At 54.7% G+C, this 20,031-nt stretch overlaps 2 protein-coding genes across 2 annotated transcripts in view; one reads left to right on the top strand and one right to left on the bottom strand.

Annotated features, from left to right (window-relative positions):
* The first annotated feature begins 18 nt into the window (after nucleotides 1-18).
* LOC139678420 (golgin subfamily A member 6-like protein 26) lies at nucleotides 19-4,090 on the top strand. The gene is made up of 6 exons (XM_071569234.1): nucleotides 19-348; nucleotides 975-1,154; nucleotides 1,348-1,536; nucleotides 1,613-1,789; nucleotides 1,918-2,059; nucleotides 2,507-4,090. Exons 1-6 carry the CDS (start codon nucleotides 253-255, stop codon nucleotides 3,859-3,861), a joined length of 2,139 nt encoding a protein of 712 aa, XP_071425335.1. The 5' UTR covers nucleotides 19-252; the 3' UTR covers nucleotides 3,862-4,090.
* Nucleotides 4,091-4,963: 873 nt separating this feature from the next.
* DRP2 (dystrophin related protein 2) overlaps nucleotides 4,964-20,031 on the bottom strand; it is a 29,138-nt gene continuing 14,070 nt past the window's right edge. Inside the window, exons 5-24 of the mRNA XM_071569553.1 lie at nucleotides 19,054-19,174; nucleotides 18,291-18,559; nucleotides 17,672-17,818; nucleotides 17,063-17,141; nucleotides 15,841-15,901; nucleotides 15,391-15,452; nucleotides 15,061-15,135; nucleotides 12,907-13,108; nucleotides 12,609-12,694; nucleotides 11,790-11,947; nucleotides 11,486-11,652; nucleotides 11,056-11,167; nucleotides 10,531-10,667; nucleotides 10,203-10,268; nucleotides 9,643-9,708; nucleotides 9,200-9,343; nucleotides 8,340-8,577; nucleotides 8,084-8,204; nucleotides 7,844-7,930; nucleotides 4,964-7,064 (exon numbers count right to left, since the gene is read on the bottom strand). Of these exons, the coding sequence (XP_071425654.1) occupies nucleotides 7,045-7,064; nucleotides 7,844-7,930; nucleotides 8,084-8,204; nucleotides 8,340-8,577; nucleotides 9,200-9,343; nucleotides 9,643-9,708; nucleotides 10,203-10,268; nucleotides 10,531-10,667; nucleotides 11,056-11,167; nucleotides 11,486-11,652; nucleotides 11,790-11,947; nucleotides 12,609-12,694; nucleotides 12,907-13,108; nucleotides 15,061-15,135; nucleotides 15,391-15,452; nucleotides 15,841-15,901; nucleotides 17,063-17,141; nucleotides 17,672-17,818; nucleotides 18,291-18,559; nucleotides 19,054-19,174 (2,418 nt within the window). The 3' untranslated portion in view covers nucleotides 4,964-7,044. The remainder of the gene's footprint in view (nucleotides 7,065-7,843; nucleotides 7,931-8,083; nucleotides 8,205-8,339; nucleotides 8,578-9,199; nucleotides 9,344-9,642; nucleotides 9,709-10,202; nucleotides 10,269-10,530; nucleotides 10,668-11,055; nucleotides 11,168-11,485; nucleotides 11,653-11,789; nucleotides 11,948-12,608; nucleotides 12,695-12,906; nucleotides 13,109-15,060; nucleotides 15,136-15,390; nucleotides 15,453-15,840; nucleotides 15,902-17,062; nucleotides 17,142-17,671; nucleotides 17,819-18,290; nucleotides 18,560-19,053; nucleotides 19,175-20,031) is intronic.

Genomic DNA, 20,031 nt, shown 5'->3' with positions numbered 1-20,031 from the left:
GAAGGCAACAGAGGGCACTGGGCACTTCAGTGAGTGTGTGCCACGGTGGGACACTCGTCTCACAACCCCAAGGGCAGGGGAGAAGGCCTCCAAGCTCTGCCCCCAGCACAGAAAGGAAAAGGTCAGCAGCAGCCCTGGGAGATAACAGGTGTGTCCAGATAGTCAAGAAAGAGAGAAAGATCTCAAGAAGGGCCAGAGAGTGCTGGTGTGCATGTGCCTGTGAGCTGCTCCTGGGGGCTCGCAGGAGCAGCAATGGAAGAAACCTACCTGCTGAATGTGGAAGGGGTCAAAAAGAAGATTCTGCATGGAGGCCAAGGGGAGCTGCCAAAGTTTCAGGATGGGAGCAAGGTAAATTGTCTTGTTTGTTGTTCCCCCAAGGCCCTGGGAGAGGGAATGGGTCCAACAACACCCTTCCTGCCCATTGCGGTTCACAAGGCAAGCTCCAGGTCTGGGGCACAGTGAGATCCCTCACAATAGGGGTGCAGGAAGGACTGGTTTGGGCACAGGCAGCCACACTGCCCATGGCCTCACCTTACACTGGGGCCTGTGACACCTCCTCCCTCTGTCCTGGTGCCTTTAGAGCTCAGCAGCCCCCATGACTTGCTGAAACCTGCCTTTCCTGATGTGTGTCAAGCAGGAGTGAGGTGAGCCATTGGGTTGTTCTTGAGACATTCCCCAAACCCTGGGTGTGGGCAGATCAGTGAGTTCCACCAGGTCCTGATGCATACTGTGAGAGCACCCTCTGTAATGGGCTATCTGTAGGGGGATCCATAGGGAGCAGCACGGTTGGGAATTAAGGCTCTCCACCATCTGCTTGCTGACTTAAGACAAGTGAGCAGCAGGCTGAGTCTCCTGCTGCTGAGGGAGAGCTGCCAGTAAAGGGAGAGCTGCACATTGCTGGGAGCAGGCTCGGCCCCACAGCACAGGTCATTGGGACTGTCAAGGGGACTCAACACTGGGCTTTGTTTGGGCAGATCACCTTCCACTTCCAGACGCTGAAGGACGACTTTGAGCGGACGGTGATCGATGACAGCCGGGATGCTGGAATCCCCATGGAGATCATTGTGGGCAAGATGTTCAAGCTGGAGATATGGGAGACGCTGCTCAGCTCCATGAGAATTGGGGAGGTGGCAGAGTTCTGGTGTGACATCATCGTGAGTGAAGGGCCCACAAACACCCATTTCCCTCCTTCCTGCAGAGCCAGGGCACAGGACCATGCATGCCAGAGATGCTCCAGCTTTGTGTGGTGCAAGCACAGGGGGCACAGGTGTCACCAGGGGGGCTGGCTCAGATGAAGGGGTGCAGACTGTCCCCATGCACTGAGTGAGGTGCTCCCCATCCTTGCAGCACACAGGCATGTATGCCCTGGTCTCCAGGGGCATGCGGAGGATCGCAGAGGGACGGGACCCCCTGGAGGGGCAGAAGCACCGCTGTGGCATGGGCAACATGTTTGACTACCACAGCACGGGCTATGATGACCTGGATGAGCTCCAGCGGACACCACAGCCCCTCATCTTCATCATGGAGTTGTTCCGGGTAAGGAGGATGGCAGGGATGGCTGCCAGAGCAGGAACAGCTCGGACAGGCAGCTCAGCTCCTGCTGCCCATGCAGGTGGAGGAGCCCTCAGCATACAAGCGTGACACCTGGGCCATGAGCAAGGAGGAGAAGCTGGCAGCAGTGCCTGTGCTGCACAGCGAGGGCAACCGCCTCGTCCTCCGCAAAGAGTTTGCACAGGCAGCAGCCAAGTACCAGGAGGCTGTCATCTGCCTGAGGAACCTCCAGGCCAAGGTGAGCAGGGCCAGCCACCTCGTGCCACCCCTGCCTGGCTTGTGCCTCAGAACCCTTTCCTGTGGGCCTTGGGTGGCTGGGAGGGGATGGCCACAGCCAGGGAGCACCCTGTGTTGTTCCCTGGGCAGGAGAAGCCGTGGGAGGATGGCTGGCTGAAGCTGGAAAGCCTGGTCACACCACTGGTGCTCAACTACTGCCAGTGCCAGCTGGAGCTCGGCGAGTACTACGAGGTGCTGGAGCACACGACAGAGCTTCTCCAGAAGCACAATGGTACCTGGGCCTGCATCCCACCCTCTTACTGTGCCCCTAGGGACTCTTTCCTCTAGATCTCCCATCTATGGCAATGCTCAGCCCATGTCTCTCTGCCTGTGATAGTCCATGTGCCCTGGATCCCCATGTGCAGAACCCATGTCCCAGTTTCCCCTGTCCATGACAGTGCCCTTGTCCCCAGTTTCCCCTGCCCACAATGGCACCTCTAGGTCTCCCTGCCTACACCACCACACTTCCCCTTTCCAAGATGATCCTGAACCCCCTGTGCCCTGCTGCCTACAGTGGTACGTGCATGGCCAGGTGTCCCTGCCCTCTCTCACGGGTGTGTTCACCCCACATCCTCCTGCTACATGTGCCTCGTGTCCCCTGATTCCCAGGGTCTCCAGCACCTGTTGCTGGTGGCTCAGAGCTGCAGAACCCCCACTGGGGGCTCTTCTCTCCTGGCAGACAATGCCAAGGCCTATTTCAAGCGAGCGAAGGCTCATGCTGCTGTCTGGAACGAGCGGGAGGCACGGGAGGACTTCCTGCGTGTGGCTCACCTCGACCCCTCCATGGCAGCTGCTGTGAAGAAGGAGCTGAAGCAGCTGGGGGAGAGGATGAGGAAGAAGCACGTGGAGGATCGGAAGCGCTACCAGGGACTCTTCCAGTCACGCCAGGGGCAGGGGGACAGCAAGGGGCAGGAGGGCAGGGAGGTGGTTGATGGGGCACCTCAGGGTGAGGTTGGGGTCCAGGAGATCTCTGGGCAGGGGGAGAGGGATGCAGGGACCAAAGTAACAGAGCAACCAAAGGCTGCCCAAGCAGAACAAGGGACCCACAGGGCTGGGGCCGAAGAGGCAGCACCAGGAGGAGAAGCAGCCCCGGAACAGCCTGTGGGGGGAGAGGTGGAAGTGAGGGATCAGACAGGACTGGGGGAAGAAGTAAAGCTGGACAGCTGTGGAGCAAAGCCAGAGAGCCTGGGAAGAGAGGAGGAAGATGAGAAAGAGGGAGAAGAGGAAAAAAAGGAGAGGCAGAAGGAAAATGAAAAGGAAGAAAAAGAGGAGGGGGAGGAGGAGAAGATAAAGAGGGGGGCAGAGGAGGAAGAGGAAAAATTGGAGGAGGAGGAAGAGAAGGTGGAAGAAAAAGAAGAAAAAAGAGAGAGGCAGGAGAAAATAGAGAGGGGAGCAAAGGAGGAAGATGAGAAATTACAGGAGGAGGAAGAAAAGGTGGAAGAAAAGGAAGAAAAAGAGGAGAGGCAGGAGAAGGTAGAGAGGGGGGCAAAGGAGAAAGGTGAGAAACTGCAAGAGGGGGAGGAGGTAGAGAAGGAAAAAGAAAAGGAGGGAAAAGGAGAGAGGGAGGAGGAGAAGGTAGAAAAGGGAAAAGTGGAGGAGGACAAAAACAAAGAGAGTCTACCAGCAGAGATGGAAAAGCTGGATGCAGGGCAATGTGGAGCAACAGGGCTTGAGCAGGGGCTGGAGCAAGGAGCCAGTGAGGCAGAGGAAGATGGCACAGGGAGTGCAGCTCAGGCTCAGCCAAACAGAGCCCCAGAGCCAGGGCTTCCCAGTGAGGGTCTGGAGCCAGCTGAGGGGTCCCCAGAGCTGGAAGATGAAACACCTGGAGAGACTCTGGAAGAGGGGAGGTGCAGGCAGCAGCGAGCAGGCAGTAGACAAGAAAATGGTTGGGAAGGCAACATCCCCGCAGAGAGCTTCACCCCTGGAGCAGCCAGAGAATGGGGCAATGGGCAGTGCAGTGACAACCAGGGCCACAACCCTGGGGCACAGTCAGCCCTGAGCCCCTGCTTGGGAGAAAGGCTGCCAGAGCACTGACAAGGAGGCACAGCACAGGCAGCAGGGCTTCTGTACCCTGACAGAGAGCCCTGGGGCTTGGTCTAGCCCAGCAGTGACATGGCAACAATGCTGTTCTCACCCTGCCACCGCTGGGCCCATCAGCCCCACTGTGCAGCAGTGCCCGCTGCTCCCCTGCCCCGACTCATCGGCTCCAGCGCCTTTCAACTGGGCGCCACGGAGTTTTGCTGGCTGAGAAATAAAAGCTCTTCCCTGGCACTGTGTGCTGGAGTTGTTCCTGGACATGACTGGCTTCCCTGATCGTAGTCCACACCTCCTGCTTTGCTCTGGAGTCCATGGCACAGGGATGGAGCAGTTTGTGTTATTGCTGAGAGAGGTAGTGAAGGAGATTGCATTTCACCCCCAGTTAAGTTCATGAATCTCTCCTGTGTGACAGTGTTCCCAAACCTCCCTGCAGTGGCAACGTGTCAGGCCTTTGCCCAGCTCAGCCAACCCTTCCAGGCAGGGCTGAGAGCAGGTCCAGTATCAGTCCTGAGCCGGCTTCATTGTCAGCCAAGTCTGGGCTGCACCCTGAGTAGTGGGGAAAGCCTGAAGGCTGCCAGCCTTACCCTGAGCTACTCCACAGGCAAACCCCTCACTGTGCTATAGAGGCACAGTGAACATGGGCAGCACTCAGGGCAGAGGCACATGGGCACCCCTGGGCACTGAAGATTTAATAGAGCTCTCCAGCGAGAAAGCATGGAGGGAGAGGACTGCCTTGCCTGCCCAGCATCCCACTGCTACCTACATCCTTCCCAGGGCTGAAGTTTCCTACAGCAAAACTTCCTGGGTGGGAAAGAGGGCCTGTCCTCACACAGCCCCTGTCCCAGCCCTCAGGCTGCCACATGGTCCTGCACAGACCTTGCTGTGAGAAGATAAAGAGGGTGTTTGGGGGACACACCTGTGTCTGGACAACCTGGGGCTCTGCTCTCAGGTTCTGTTCTGCCTCAAGTGGTGTTGACAGTCAGGGTGACAGTGCAGGCTGTGTCCCAGCAGCCCTGCAGGAGCAGTGCCAGGATGGCACAGCAACAGGAGCTGACTCAGCTGAGATGCATGGATAGAAGAGGCCAGAGCGCTGATCCAGTCTCAGTATAAATACAAATTTATTCTCCTTCCAGAGCAGAGATGGCACAAAGCAGTGAGGATAGCAGCACCACAGAACATGGTTACCAGAGCATTAGCCAGCCTGCTCCCCTCCCTAAAGCACCTTGGCTCCCAAACACAGCCCAAGCACCCAAGCTGGCCACCTCTGCTCCCCATACCTGGCACTGGGGCTAACAGCTCTGTCCTCATCCTGTCTTTTCCTTCATTCACCTCTCCCCAGGCGGGATACTTCTGACCTCATCCTCAGGCCAGACCTCGCTCCTCCCCACAGTGCTCCCATCCCACCACTAGGATAACAGAGGGGTGCAGCCAGGTCTCAAGGGCTGGCCTGTGGTCCCTCTCACCAGCAGTCTGACACACAGCATGCCCCAAAGCATCCTAACACCAACACCACTCCTACTGCCAGCCTGCCGCTCACCTGGCTGTGAGTGGGGGCAGCAAGGACAGCAACCCACGCTGCTGCCAGCAGACACTGTACACAACATGCTGAGCACCTGGACATAAGGCTCACACCACCTCATTCCCGGTGTGGGCACTGACTCACATCTCTGCCAGCACAACCAAAGCCAACTGCACAGCCCTGGGCCTGAGCACACTGCCCTGGTCCCAACTTCCCTGCAAACAGCTCACCACTCCATCCCATCCCAGCCAGCAATACAGCCCTGTCTCTGTCCTAGTAAGCCCTGTTTAGGTGGGATGTTCCACACCCATGTGCAGCCCTGCCTTTGCCCTGCCCTGCCCTGCAGGCTCAGATACCTTATGTGGCCTCAGAGCACCAGAGCCATCTCAGCACCCATTCTGGGTTATCCCACAGCACCTGACTCTGCCTCTTTTTCAACATAACACAGCATGAGACAGCCAGTCTGAGGGAGCCTTTGGGACCAGCAGCCACCACCACCCCCAAACTGCCCTGCCAACCTGCACAACAGTCCCTTTCCACTGTCCCATGGGACACACCTGCTTCCAACAAGGACCTCCAACCCTCCAGCTCAGCTCCATGTCAGGGACAGCTGCAGGGATGCTACTCCCTAGGGGCAGAATGGAGGTGCCCTACCTGTCCTGCTGCCCACCTGCACTGCTGTGCAGACCAACCCCAGGGCTGGACTATGGCTGGAGAAACCCCTTCCTGTAGGAGTTGAGGCTCCCCAAGGATGGAGCTGGGTCTGTGCAGGACAGGCTCTCTGTGCCATGGCAAAGGCACAGATCCCCAGGAAATCAGGCAGGATGGAGAACCTGCTGTTGGTCCAGCCCTCAATGAGCTCCCCTCACAGCAGTCCTGCTGCAACACCAGCAACTGGGAAGGTGCTGGTTCCCCTGGGAGCAGGAGTTGGGCTGGTCTGAAAGTGAAGGGCAACTACACTTACAGTATTAGAATTTAATGGAGTGAGTCCATGAGAGTATTTAAGTACAGAATATATATAATATATAGAAATATATGCAAATTAAATGATAAGGCTCTGTTATAAAGACCCTCTCAATATAAGGCTACTAGCTGGGCTGAAGCTCTAACATGGACTCATCCCTATTCCATAAACCTCACACACTCTTTCCAGGTGGTGTGTGCCTGGCTGGCTGCAGAGCCTTGAGTGGCAGAGTTTGAACCATAAGGCTAGCAGGATGCTGTTATAAAGAGTTATTTTAAAAACTGAGTGGCTCCAGGAGTGTTTTGATGCTTGTAAACCCGGAGGCTCCTGGGCAAAAATGAAGAGTGGGATGCTGAGCTCTGCATCCCTCCGAGGGCTGCAGGCAAAGGCGGCAGCCTGTGGGTGCCAGGGGAGACAGGGGGTTTTCATGGCTTCAGTTCTTTCTTCCAGACCACTCCACCCAGGCTTGGACACTGTGGCTGAGTGACCAATGCCAGCCTCCTGGGAAGCCCACAGTCCCACTCCTGCATGATCTATGTTCCCCTGAGATCTTCTGGAGCTGGCAAGCATCCTGCACAACTGGCTCAGAGAGAGTCTGTGTGAGGTCTGCTGCAGCACAGGGAGCATGGCAGGGAGAGGAGGGGGAGGAAGGCAGCCAGGTAGCTGATTAGGAAAAGCCTCTGGCTCACAGGAGGTGTTAGATAAGGGAGGTCATACCTGAAAGAGAAATAGACAGGTCAGGAAAATAAGATCCAGAGACATCTGGTTAAAGGGGGCTGCTGCAGAGCCAGGAGGATCCTGCTCAGGGATGGCAAAAAATGAGCAAGAGTCTGCAAGGGCAGACCATCACCTCATGTTAGTGCTGGCACCAAGCAATGTCTCCCCCAGGCAAAAGACCAAGTGCTGCTCCTGGACTGGAGCACAGAGGGAAAGAGCAGAATGATCAACACCAAAACCCACTAGATGAGTGGAGTGCCTTCCACACATGCATCCCTCTGTCTCCATCCCTGCTGGGAAGAGCTGTCCATGAGCAGCTAGGAGAGCTTGTATCATTGCTTCCATCTCACCAGTTAACTGGGGCCTCCACCCCTCCTGGAGAAGGGTCTGGAGAGGGAAAAAGCCAGGAGGTGGCTCAAAGTGATCACTACAGTCTGGATGTTGGCAGGTTTGTCCATCTTCATGGTGGGGAGCCCCGCCGGGTGAGGGTCTTGAGCAGGGCAGGAGGCTGCCTTGCACCTCATCTGGGGGGGTCTATTTTGTCCATACTCTTGGCAGCTTTGATTGCCTCTCCTTGCAGGTGTGAAACCTCCTCCTCATGCTCTCTCCTCGCAGGCCATGCACCAGTCCCAGCAGCGCTGCAGCAGCAGAGCTCTTGGCTGTAAGCACTGGGGGTCATCAGCTGTTGCAGGGAAGCTGGGATTGGGGCAGGGCTCTGTGGGGAAAACCTCATCTGAGAGAGCAGTAAGAAGCAAGAGAGGAGCATTTCACTCAAGTACCTCGAGAGTTGGGGAAGGCGCTCCGCAGCTTCTCCATTATGTCTTCCAGGCACATGCTGACTTCCTGGGTTTTGGCTTCCACCTCATCTGCAGTGGAAAAGAGGTAGGAGGGTTTAAGCAGGCTCCCTGGACATCAACCTCACTGCCAGCAGCATTGCAGGATGGCAGGGTGCAGGCAGCTTCCTGCAGCACTGAACCAAGGGACCAAGGCCAGGACCTCAGCCCAAACCCAATTCTCACCTGCAGCTTCAGTGTCAGGGGTGTTGTGCTCTTTCTCCTTTGCCTGGCTGCCTTCAGACTGATGTGGAGATGAAGCCAAGGAAGATGCTGCTGAACCATTGCCATCTGACTCTGCCGGAGGCTGGAGTGAGAAAGCAGCTTGTCATGATCCCCTGTCCTTTTCCTCCCCACCTTCTGACCATCCCTTTCTGCCACTGTCACAGCTCTGTTATGGCAAAGTCCACCCCACGGTCCCAGATCCTTGCTCTGAGCACACCTGCAGCAGCAGCTCCCTCAGCCTGTGCAGCTGGGACTCCAGCTGCTTGTTGTGGTCCTCCAGGATCTGCATGCGGGTCTCCAGACGGCTCTTGTGCTGCCGGAGGATTCGTGCTTCTGCCAGGAGCTCGTCGTTACGTGGGTCTTGCACTGATTCAGGGGAGCCTGTAGCCAAGGTTGGAGACTCCACTGCCTCATCATGCTGCCATTTCAAACGTCTCAGCTCTCCCTGGAGTATCCTGCAAGACAGTCCATGGCAGCATTACTACACTCCTTCCCAGGGACTGCTGGAAAAACCCAGCAGCTGCACACTGGGGATGAGACAAAGCTTAGCCTCTTGTGAAGCTTGAGGATCAGGATGGTCCTCTGCAGGGCAGCCTGTCAACAGCTCTACCCCACTTGGGGGGTTCACAAACAGATATGCAAATGCTTCCCACGAGACTGTAAACAAGTGTAGGGAAAGCATCACCTCCTGAGCTGATCTACCCTGCCTAGAACCTCACCTCGTGTGGTCCAGAGCAGCACCATCGCTACTCACGAGGAGCTCAGGGACATGAAATACAGAGTGTCCTGGGCTCAGCTTAACCAGTTTGCAGTTCAGGAGAGGAACAAATTCTGAGGATGTGGGAAGGAACATTTTGGGGAACAGAGTTATTTCCCTTCCTTGGAGTGCACACACTCACTGAGTGCTCATATGTGTTAGCCTGGACACCCTCCAAACCAGCCCACTCAACATCTCCAATTCCCACCTCCAGACTCAGCAGCTTTTCCCTGGCTCTGCTCTGAGCTTTACCAGGCTCCTCAAGTCCTCTATCCCCCTTAGGCTAAAACCCCCACTTTCAGAGTTGCCCATGCTTTTACCTGTTTTCATCCTCCAAGTGGGCCAGGATTCGCTCCAGCTCCCCCTTGTCATCCATGTTGAGGTTTCCTGGAACCTGCTGGCTGCCCCCAGGCTCTCTGTCAGTGATGGGGCTGGAATGGCGGAGCAGATACTGGTCCTCATCCCTGTTGCAGCAGGTAGAGAAACACCGTAGTGAGGAACATCAGTCTGATGGGACTTGTGTGCCCTGGGGAAGGACAGCCTGGAGGGAGGTGGTTTCATGTGGAAGCTCATTCTGGCTGCTCCATCTCTAGAGCTCAGAAGTGGCTCAGCATTCCTGGTTGGCTGGGAGTGCCCAAGAACCTTTTACTCAAAGGAACTGGGAAGGAAAGCACTTCTGTGCCCTGGCTAAGCATGGATGGAGCCATAGGAGCCCTGACTCACCAGGAGGTGAGGAGGAGAAGGGAAAGGAGGCAGAACTCACAGACTGTCATCTGGGGACAGGCTATCATTGAAGAAGGAACAGTTCTGGCTTTCCATCTCTGCAAGCCTAGAGGAAAAGGTTGAGATATGGTCAGACACATCCTTAATGTCTGCTCGGTGCACCCTCCTATGGCAGCCCCTGCAAGACCCCTCTCTGGCAGGGTCTCCCAGCTGGCTGGCACCAGTCTGACCCTCTTCACAGGCTCTACAGACTTTTGATTTTTTAGGAAGTAAAATACAGTGCTGCTTTGGGTGACAGTCTCTGGTATAAAGGGCTGCGGGTGTGCAGCCAGCTCAGCCTCCTCTCTCACAACAGGACAGTCCATGGAGGCTGCTGCATCACTAAGGTATCTCCTGTCAAATGGATGGTCTTTATTGTCAATTTACGTGGCATCAGCCATGTCCCAGCCAGGTTCGCCTGACCCTGCAGCTGCCTGAGATGCAGCATGCTGGGAAAGGTGGAGGGGACTGCAAGCAGCAGTCGCCTGCCCCAACAACCCTCCACACCCATGGAAGTCATACTCTGTTCCCTGGTGTGACAGCTTTGCCCAGTGGTGGTACCTGCTGGCAAAGTGCTCGATCCGGGAGTGCGTGTCAGCGTGCGGCAGCATCGGGGAGGAGGCTGGTCTGGAAGAGATGCACAATGGTCAGCAAGGCTTTGGAGGGCCTGTCCTGGTCTAACCTGGGCTAAGAAGAGCCACGGACAGGCTGGAGAGGAAGACTGACATCTTTGTTCCTTCAAGAACTAGGTACTGCATCACCCCCCAGAGCAGGAGCCCCCTCCAGCCCTCCCATGGGAGCCCTGTCTCACAGCTGAGATGCCTCTTCCATTCATGGAGCCCACGTGTCAGGCTGGGTAAAAAAACAGTCCAGGGCACAGCCAACTCACGTCTCAGAGAAGTCAGCTTCAAGCACAGACTGGACGGGTAGGTAACCCCTCTGTGGGTGCTTGCTGAAGTACTGCTTGGACCGAAACTTGTTCTTCAGTGTTGTGGCAAAGTCTCTCATGTTCTCACTGGACGTGGTCTGCAGAGACACAAACATTACAAAGGTGCTGCTTAATGAAAAGTGAGGGACCACAGGTCAGCTCTCTCAGGAGCTAAAAGTCCCCTCAGGCTGGGGACAAGCTCCATAGAGGAGGAGGCTGATACAACTAAGGGGACATGGGAGTTCTGTCACACTGACATGGGGCCTGGCAAAGTCAAGCTGGGCACTGATTGGTGTTGTGCATCCCTCTCACTGTGAGCCCCAGAATAGATAGCAGGGACACAGGCAACCTCCAGCATGCAGAGGGATACAAAACTATATGAAGGATTCACTTCTAGGGCTGCAACAGCCTAAACATCACAGGGCTGCTGCCTTGATGGGGACCTGCTCTGAGTCAGGACCCTTCCAGCCCAGCCCAGCTCCATACCGGGGTGTAGTACTCCATGATGGGGTAGTGCAGCTTATTGCCCTTGCTGGCTCTTCCGGTGAGGAAGCAAGTCTGGCAGATATCCACATTGAACTGCTTCAGGCTCCGATACCTGGAGAGGTCAAGGGGCCACAGGGAGGCAGTGGAAGTCAGCAAAACCACATGTTTACAGCCAAGAAGATGTCAGCAGGATGGCACAAAAGTGGCCTATGTTGCTCTCACACCCCAGAGAACCCACACTGCTGATGACTGAAGCCCTCAGAAACGCATTCTGCTCCTTCCCCTTAGCTGGGCCGTGCTCTGCCCTGCTCAAGACTCAGCTGTCTGCAGAGCTCCAGGTTTCCCCAACAGAACAGTCCAAATTCAGCTCCCTCCTGCAGGACACCATGCACTGCCCTTGGGGGCCAAGGTCCCATATCACAACCCCTACCTGAAGCCCTTGATGGGGCACTGTCGGCAGACAGAGCACTTGGTCTGGTGCTTCACCTGCTCGGCCATGGTCACCCGGTGCAGCACAGCCAGCCACACCATGGACTGTGGCTCCAGGTTGGCCCACTCCAGGAACTGGGATGCCTCAATGGTAGGCTTCCCATTGCTCTGAGGAAAGGAGAGGAAGGGGCTGCTCAGAGCTGAGGCCAAGCTGTGATGGGGTGCAGGTCTTTCAGAACCTCCAGGAGTCTGTCCCCAGCCTGGCTGCTGCAAAGGGACTGGCATGGCCATGGCACTCTACTCACAAAGCGGAAGCAGCTGCGGATGCTGGGCTCCACATTGCTGCCCCCGAACGCTGCCACCTCCCCGAGCTGGCGTGGGACCTGGATGGCTTCGTGGAGCAGGACACCGAGGTGCCTCTGGTCGCACAGTCCCCCAGCGCTGGCCACTTGGCTGAAGAGATCTGTGGGCAGGAGGGACATGGACTTGCTGATACCCAGCTGATACCACACCCTGGGCAGGAGGCAAGCACGCGGAGCAGTATGTGGGTCCCACTAGGGGCTCCACTGAACGTCTCCATCAGGGAGCTCAAATAATAAGAAAAAATAGCAATGATTAAATAAATTTATCAGTATCCTTCCAGTTCCCAGTATCCAGAGGTTTAGAGTCTTCTTGGGACAGAGAACCAGCCCAATCCCTTTATTTAACTCCTTGGTGCTTCCACAATATTCCATGGCAGAGTACCAGGGTTAAAACGCAGCAAGAAAAGCAGCCTCCTTTAACTTGTCTGAAAACTACTTCCCAGACATGCACCCCCAGGTTATTTCCCTTCTGGGAAGCACTGGATAACTCTTGCCTGTGTGCCTTTTCTGCACTGTTCCTTACAGTGCCATGCAAGCAAGAACACTGCAGCACCAGTCAGCCTGCAAAAAATGCCTCCTAATTTAGGTGGCGTGGGCCTGGGGAGGGAGGGAGAGGTGGTGATGCAAGCAGCTTAGTCACTGCAGGAAAGCTGTTTCTTTGCTCTTCCTGGGCAAAGAAGGTCTAAGCCAGGAAACAAATGCACTCTTGGTTTCCCAGGTTACTCCATACTCGGTTCTGGGGAAGGGAGGCAAGGGACTCACACTGAAACTTCTCCTTGACCTCTGTCCCACACAGACATGCAATGCCCGTCTTGAAGGAGAGAGCCCTCATCTTCCCACTGCGGCCGCTGCAAGGAGAGACATTGCACAGGTTTTAAAATATTTTGGAAGTTGTTTGAGGGTTTTTTGCAGGGGGTCAGCAAGGCAAACATGCACCAGGCAGCCCCCTCACCAGCAGCCAGAGCCTTTTTGGCAACACTGCCAGCTGGAAGAGCAGCACGAAGCTTTCTTGCTGAGCATGGCAGCCCCACAGCTCAGGGGGACATTGAGGGAGAGGTACCTGTCAAAGACATTCAGTAGCCAGTTGAGGCTCATGTCCACACAGAGAGGCACATTCACCAGGATGCCGCGCTCCTCCTCCAGCCGCTCGTACAGGGCGGTCAGGCAGTGGATCACCTCCACCACATCCATCGCCCGGTCACTGGGCTGCAGGTCGTGCTCATTGAAGATTTCCAGGGCTGTGGTGAGGGTCACCATGTCCACTGCACAGAAACCACAAGCAGAGGGAAAGGGAAAATGGGAGAGGTGAGAACCAAGAGGGGAGAGGTGCAGCCCTGCCCTGACCTGGGGCAGTGTCAGTCTCACAGTGGTGGGAAAGACGCTTGCAGGATGGGCACAGGTCCTAGAATTTCTCTCCTGCCTGTAAACCTCTCCCAAAATACCACATCTTCACCTTGAGCCACCAATCTCTGTGACCTTCCCTCCTCACAGCTGTGCCCAGCCATGGCCATGAAAATGCTACCCATGAAAGGCTCTGTACAGAACTACAGGCACCCAGAGCCACCCTTCTCTGCAGTGCCAGGTCCTTGTGGGGCTGGTGTGGGGATGTGAGGGGGCACAGTGCTACACAGACCCTACCAGCAACTGCCCAGAGGTGGATCAGTCCTGCCTCCAGCTCTAACAGGGTGCAGGAGTTAAGGCACAAACTCACTACAGGGCTAGGACAGCATGAGCTACTCTGACTGTCCTGCTTTCAGATCTCTGTGGCTGCAGGTTGTATGTGCTACTGTGTTTAGCAACCAGCAATCTTTATTTCCTGGAAGTCTTTACATTTCCAAGACCATTTATGTTCTCAGTGCCCATTCCCACACTGTAACTTCACTCTGTGGAAGAATCCTCCCTTCTCCTCTGAAAACTGCTACACTCGCACAGGGAACTCCCAGTTCACATGCCAGTGAGAATCACTCCTGCTCTCCCTCGTGTCCACACTGCACAGGGCTCTGGTCTGTCCCCCCACTCCTTTCCTACATGGACACTCCACCAATCTTCTTGTCATGGGGAAGCTGCCTTGGCAATCTCCTTGTCCTTCTCTCAAGTGCATCTTGAATAAGGAGAACTTATTCAAGTAATTTCTGGGCTGGAAAGAAGGCACCAGCAATAGCATGTATGATGCAAAAGATGCATCTCTTGCACAACCAAGACGCACAAGCAGCATGTGGAAGGGTCCTGCTTTGTTCTTTGTCCTTTTCCTCACCACACCTTGTTGTTTCTGTGGCTACTGTTGCACGAACACCTTTAGAAGGTGGCCGAAGACAACTGCTTCTTTCCTCCATTTGCATTACACCAGCCCCAAGTATCCCCAGGTATGGGACAGCCTGATCACCAATGTGTAATTAAAATACCCCACAGCCAGGGTTCGACTCCCTCGAGAACCCAGCCTCCTCTCACCCTTGCCCAATTCCAGGCCTTTCCCAAGATGTCAAGGAGCACATGTCTGCCTGGGACCCTACTGCTGCCTGGCTGTACCTCCTCCCCGTCAGGAACAATTAATTCAGGAGGGTGATTTCTCTCAGCCTGATGCTGCTTACTTTTGACAGAGCCCTAGGTGAGAGGCCCAAAGCTCTGAGCAGCCAAGGATGCTGCATCTATCAGATTCCCATCTGCCTGTTTGCCAATTCCCCTGTAACCTCCTCAGCAGTTTCCAAGGAGCAGCTCCCTCTTGGAGACCTATGCATCATGTTGAACTACTATGGCATTATATTCAGCTGGCTATTTATCCTCCAGCTTTTACCAACAGTGCAGAAGTCAGGTTATTGGCTCCCTCCTCTTTAAGCAGTGAAGCCCCCTCTGCCCCTGCCAGCAGGGCTGGTTTCTGCTCTCTGCTACATCCACAGCTTCTCCATGCACCTTTGGTGCTACTTGGCAAAGCCCTGCCTGATCCCACAGCTTTGTAACTCTAAGCAGGACCACTTTGTTCTCAAATCCCTTTGACTAACACCTGCCCTTGAGGTATTTCCACCCTAAGCCTGTAAAGAAAGGCACTGACACAGACTTGTGGATTTGCTTTCCATCCACAGTCTGCTCTTCCTACTTTCTTGCCTCAGCTCTCTGTCCTCTGGTGCCTCCTGCCTTTGATGTGCTGATAAAAGCTCGTGTTAGTTTAATGCCTTCACTGAGGGAGAGTCAGCAAGAGGGAAGCCCTTCCCACACTCACATCGAAGGGCCTTCTGCACCCGCCGTAGTTTCATGGCTGTCCGATATGCTGAGAACTTGATGTTGTTCAAATCCGCTGCAATAACACAGGAAAAGGAACATAAAACTGTGGTGCCATATCCTTATCTCCAGGGCAGGAAGCAGCAGTTGCAGTTCCAGACACCAGCCCAAGCAACAGAAGCAGAGCACATGCAGGAGGATGAGGGGCAGAGCCTGGTAGAGGGTCACACCCCACTGTTTTGGAGGACCCTGTGCCAGAGGGGGATCTCACATGCACCCCATGCTGCAAAAAGGCAGATCCTACTCAAGTGGTTGTGGGACACCTCCTTACCCAGTGTCTGGTACAACTCTGTCATCTTTGGGTGGTCCCAGCATGTCGTCTGGGCCTGGTGGCTGGAAGGGAAATAGATGGAAACCAAGAGTCAAGCTGGCAATCAAGCAGCTGCCATGAGAGATTCAAAAGGGACCTGGCTGCTGCTGTGAGTGGACACTGGGGCTGCTGCATCCCACTGAGCACACTCCCCAGCCACAGCAGCATGGAAGATGCCCACAGTAGGATGCCCTCACTTGCTGCCAGCACCCCCCACCCCCTTCCAGACAACATTCTCCCTCATCTGGGAACCTCTGCAGGCAAGGAAAGACAGGCTCTTCCAAGCTGGGGGCAGCACACCGCACTGAGGTGAGCGCTCAGACAAGCCTACTCACTGCCCCCCACTCCTAACTGGTCCCCAATTCCTGTTCCCACTGGGCTGAAGAAGGTTGTGACTGGAAGCACACTCACTTGATGTAGTATGGCACTTTGTTGGGGGAAATGGCTCGTTCCCAGGGAACCTGGACAGAGGCTGCAAGGAGAGAGACATGTCAGATCAACACCAAATGCTCCTCTAAGCTGATGCTGTTTCTGATGCCAGCCCGGCAGGACTGTGCCAACAGGTGGGTCCCTCTGAAGAGGCTCTGCCTTCCCAAATCACCAGCTGGGCATGTTGATACAGGCAAGCAGATGCTGCCTATAAGAAAGACACAAGGCTGCTGGTCTTGTTAGAGGCATCTCACCTTTCAAGACAGGGGCTCTGTATTTGGTTGAGCTCAGAACTCAGAGACACTTCCTGGTGCTTTTGATAATGCTCAAGGCAACACTGTTGTCACCCATGGGCAGGACTCATACCACGTGCAATTTGGGCACACACACAAGCACTGCTTTTTCTGGCCAGGCTCAGGCACCCAAAGCATCTGCTGTTCCCATTACTCCTGCTCTGTGTGTCAGCTGCAGTGTCTTGGGAAGATTAGGACACATCCTCTCACTCTGTTATGGATAGAAACCCTCTTATGACCCTCAGTTATATTTTCCCTTTTCACAGGCAGCTTAACAATTCCAGCAACTGGAAAAGTCATTCTTCCTTTCAGGTAGGAATACATGGTCTGCAGAGAAACACAGGCCAACAAATCCAACTGACATCTGAACACCTTGCAGGGCTCAGAATTTCAGGTTGTGCTCTGCAGCACAACCTGCTGCCCATCCTTTGCAGGTCTGAGAGCTGTCGGCCAGCAGCTCTCCTCTGTAGAAACACCATGTCTCTGTCTCACCACATGAATGAAAACCTCAATAACATGCACGTTTTTAGCCTCCAAATGACTAACATGTGATACAGGGGACTGCCCTTTTCTGCCATCTGCTGTCTTGCCCACCCAGTCTCCAAGGATGACACAGTCCCAGTATCACCTGAGAGCTGCTGCTGTGAGTGTCACAGCTCTGTGCTTTGAAGGGAGACCACACCCATATACCGCCCTTGGACCCACAAGGTGAGATAGCACAATGCTAACTCTGGGAAATGCCTCCTGCTTTGATTCCTGTGCATCAGGTACTGGCCTGGGCCCTTTTCCAGCTGTTTGTGTGGTTATGAGCTCAGCAACTGGGCTTTGCACCCTGTTCTCCTGTGCCACAGCCCACACCACTCTGCAGAGGCAGCCTCATGGCAGGAAGCCAGGAGGACCCACTCACGTACAAGAAAGGAAGTGCTGGGAGCCTGGTCCAAAATCCCGGTGGGCATCTTGGAGCTGCTTCAGGCGTTCGTTTATGGCAGCCTGGAGAATTGGACAGAACAATTTAATGGCAGTTCATCAGGCATTTCTTGAAGATCCATTCAGGAAGGCTTGTGGATGGACTCAGACATGCCCCAGCACACAGGTCCTCTTCCTTCCTCTCCTCCCTTGGTATTGCATCCCCCAGCCTGCTGAACCCCCTGCACCTCCTCCCCCAGACTGAGGCAGCACAGGGCATGTCTCCATGTACATGTGCCCATCACCTGTATCCATACTTTCACAGATACCAAAGCAGCCACAGCTGCTACTGACACTGTCCTGCTCCCTCCCACCATCAGACCCTGATTTTCCTTGGACAGCATTCTTTGTTCCTGTCACTGCCTTTTCCAGAGATTTACCAGCCACTTTCCTCACAGTGAACTGATCTCTCCTCCTCTACAAACACCACCTATAACACTCCTGCTATGCCAAGCCTTACTTTACCATCCTTGAAGCTCAGCAGTGGCAGCCCTTCCCCACCATCCTCCTGCCCATGTTTTACTTGCAGTGCTTGGTCCTGACTCCTTCCTGACCTGCAGCTGTTTCCAGCGCGTGTTGATCTGCTCCAGGGTACGGGAATTCTCCATGCACAGGTGGACATCTGAGATGGCAAGCTGGTGTGCAAGATCATTGACCACTTTCACCCCATCCTTCATGGGGGAGAGCTCCTCTTTGAACAGCTGGAGTCCCATGTCCAGGGAAACAGGCACAGAGCAGGGGAAGAATGAAAATAAGCAGGGGACTGGTCAGGACTTGGGTCTGATTCTTCTGCTACAAGCTCAGGGTGGGCTAGTGACTGCCAAGCCACTGCTGACTAACCCTCCCACAGGGTACCTTAGCAAGGGGAAAAAAACACAAACTAAACCAACAAGGCTGCATATTACTCAAATCTCCTGAGAAGTGGGATGGGACAGTGAATCATCTGTGCTGAGCCACTGTACCTGTGTAAGGCCATGACAAGGCACTCAGCACACACAGTTGCTCAGCGGACTGTGGGTCAGAGCCACCCTCACAAAGTGAGGGGGCTGTGGAAGGGAGGACTTGGCCCCTGAGATCTCAGATAACAAGGCTGCAATGGACAGAGCAGCCCAGGGGAGCAGCATTTCATCACTTCTGGGGCAAAGGCTGGAGCCTTCTCAGAGCCAAAAGTACCTTAGTTGACTGGATGTGCTCTGGCAAGGAGTCAATGAAGAGGTCCCCAATGGGTTCCCAGGTTTCACGCACACTTTCAGCCTGGTCCAGTGTCGTGCTGAGCTCTTCCATGGCTCCTTTAATCTCCAGCAGCTGCTCCAGTGTTCGTTCAATGTGCCGGTGCTGGTCCACACAGCGGGCTGTGAGCTTCTCCCACAGCTCACTGGCCACATTCGCCTGTTTCCACACAAAGCGGCTGATGTTTTGGATCCGGTGCCGGGGAGAGACATCTGTGAAGGCAAAGCACAAGGGGAACAGAGAGCAAAAATGAGAGCTCAGCCCAGAGGAGAGTGGGGCTAGGAGATGGAGTGAGCACAGAGAAATGGGACATTAAAAAACCCAGGGAAAACTGGAAAGAAAACAATAATGAAGTATCCATCTCTGCACCAGATTCTCTCAGCATCCAGCCTGCCCAGTGCTCCCTCATGAGCAGAAGCCCTGCTGCCCTTTAAAACCCACCCCCAGAGCATATTTGGTGCTGTCTCATGAGGTGCTCCCCATCATGAGTTGCACCAGCAGCCTCTGCCTTCGCCCAGGACAGCAGCACTGCCCTATGCCAGTCTGAGCTGCTGCCAAAGGGCTGAGAACAGCCTGGGGCATGGTGGGGTAAGGCACAGCACTGATGTGTTACTTTGTGCCACACCAACCACCTCCACTCCATCCTCTCTGTTTCAACCACAGAGGAGCCGTGCTATAAGAACAAGGAACAGGGAGCTCCACAGACCTTTGCTTTCCAGGGTTGGTTCTTCTAATTCCTCAAATGGATGCTGGGAAAGGAAAGCCTGTGCTGACTCCAGGACAGAGTAAATGTATGGTCCCCGAGACTTCACTTCTTCCATGAAAGCCTGGAGGGCAGAGCACAGAGATGAGACAGCAGGCTGAGCCAGAAAATTGTGCCCTGCTGCCCCCTTGCCAAATGCTGCAGTGATTTATTCACTCCAGGGCCCAAATCACACTGGAGACCAGAGAAAAGTTAACAAAAAGAGAAATATTTTTTGCAGTTCAGGGCAGGACTGACCACCTGCCAGAAGGTGGCTTCTGCAGAGGAGTGGGGAGGCAGAACAGCAAGCCTAGAAGGGTGTGAGGAGCCAGGGCTTCACAAGAGGAACTGTTTTATTTATGGTGGTTTTACAGACACTGCTTGGAGACTCTTCTCTCTCGTGCAGTGAGAGCACAGTCATGCAAACAGTCCTTCCAGCAGCTGTTCAGCAACAGGTCCAGCTGCTGCAAGAGCAAGCAGAGGAACAGCAGAATGCCTCAAAGCAGCACATCTGCCAAGGAAGACTTTAGAGGCACACTGGCTTAGGATGTCCTCTCCTCCCCTTCAACTGCAACTCCTGCACCGGTGCTGGATGGGCTGTTTGTGCACCAGGGAAGTGGCTCCAGCAAGGATGAGGGATAGCAACAGCAAACAGTTTATTTTTGTTTTCAAGGTAAAAACAACTAAAGCCCAACAGCCACTGGCAGCAAGAAGAAAATTCCCTGATCATGGGAACAGCAAACTCTGATCTGTCTGGGCTTACCCCATTTTCAGGTATGATGAAAATGTGTTACTGCAGGAATCACTCATGTCCCAACCACTGTGTTGCCCTCAGACCAACCAGCCTTCTCAGGCTCTGGGATCCCAAAACCAGAGGCCAAGTGAGAGGCAATTCCTTCCATTGCAGAGGTAGGATATAAGGAGGAAATGACAAGTGACAGG

This window comes from Pithys albifrons, chromosome 14, assembly GCF_047495875.1.
Source record: "Pithys albifrons albifrons isolate INPA30051 chromosome 14, PitAlb_v1, whole genome shotgun sequence".
In the NCBI taxonomy this organism is placed as follows: Eukaryota; Metazoa; Chordata; class Aves; order Passeriformes; family Thamnophilidae; genus Pithys; species Pithys albifrons.
Note: the sequence above shows the minus strand (reverse complement) of the source record. Positions and strands in the feature narration are given on the sequence as shown.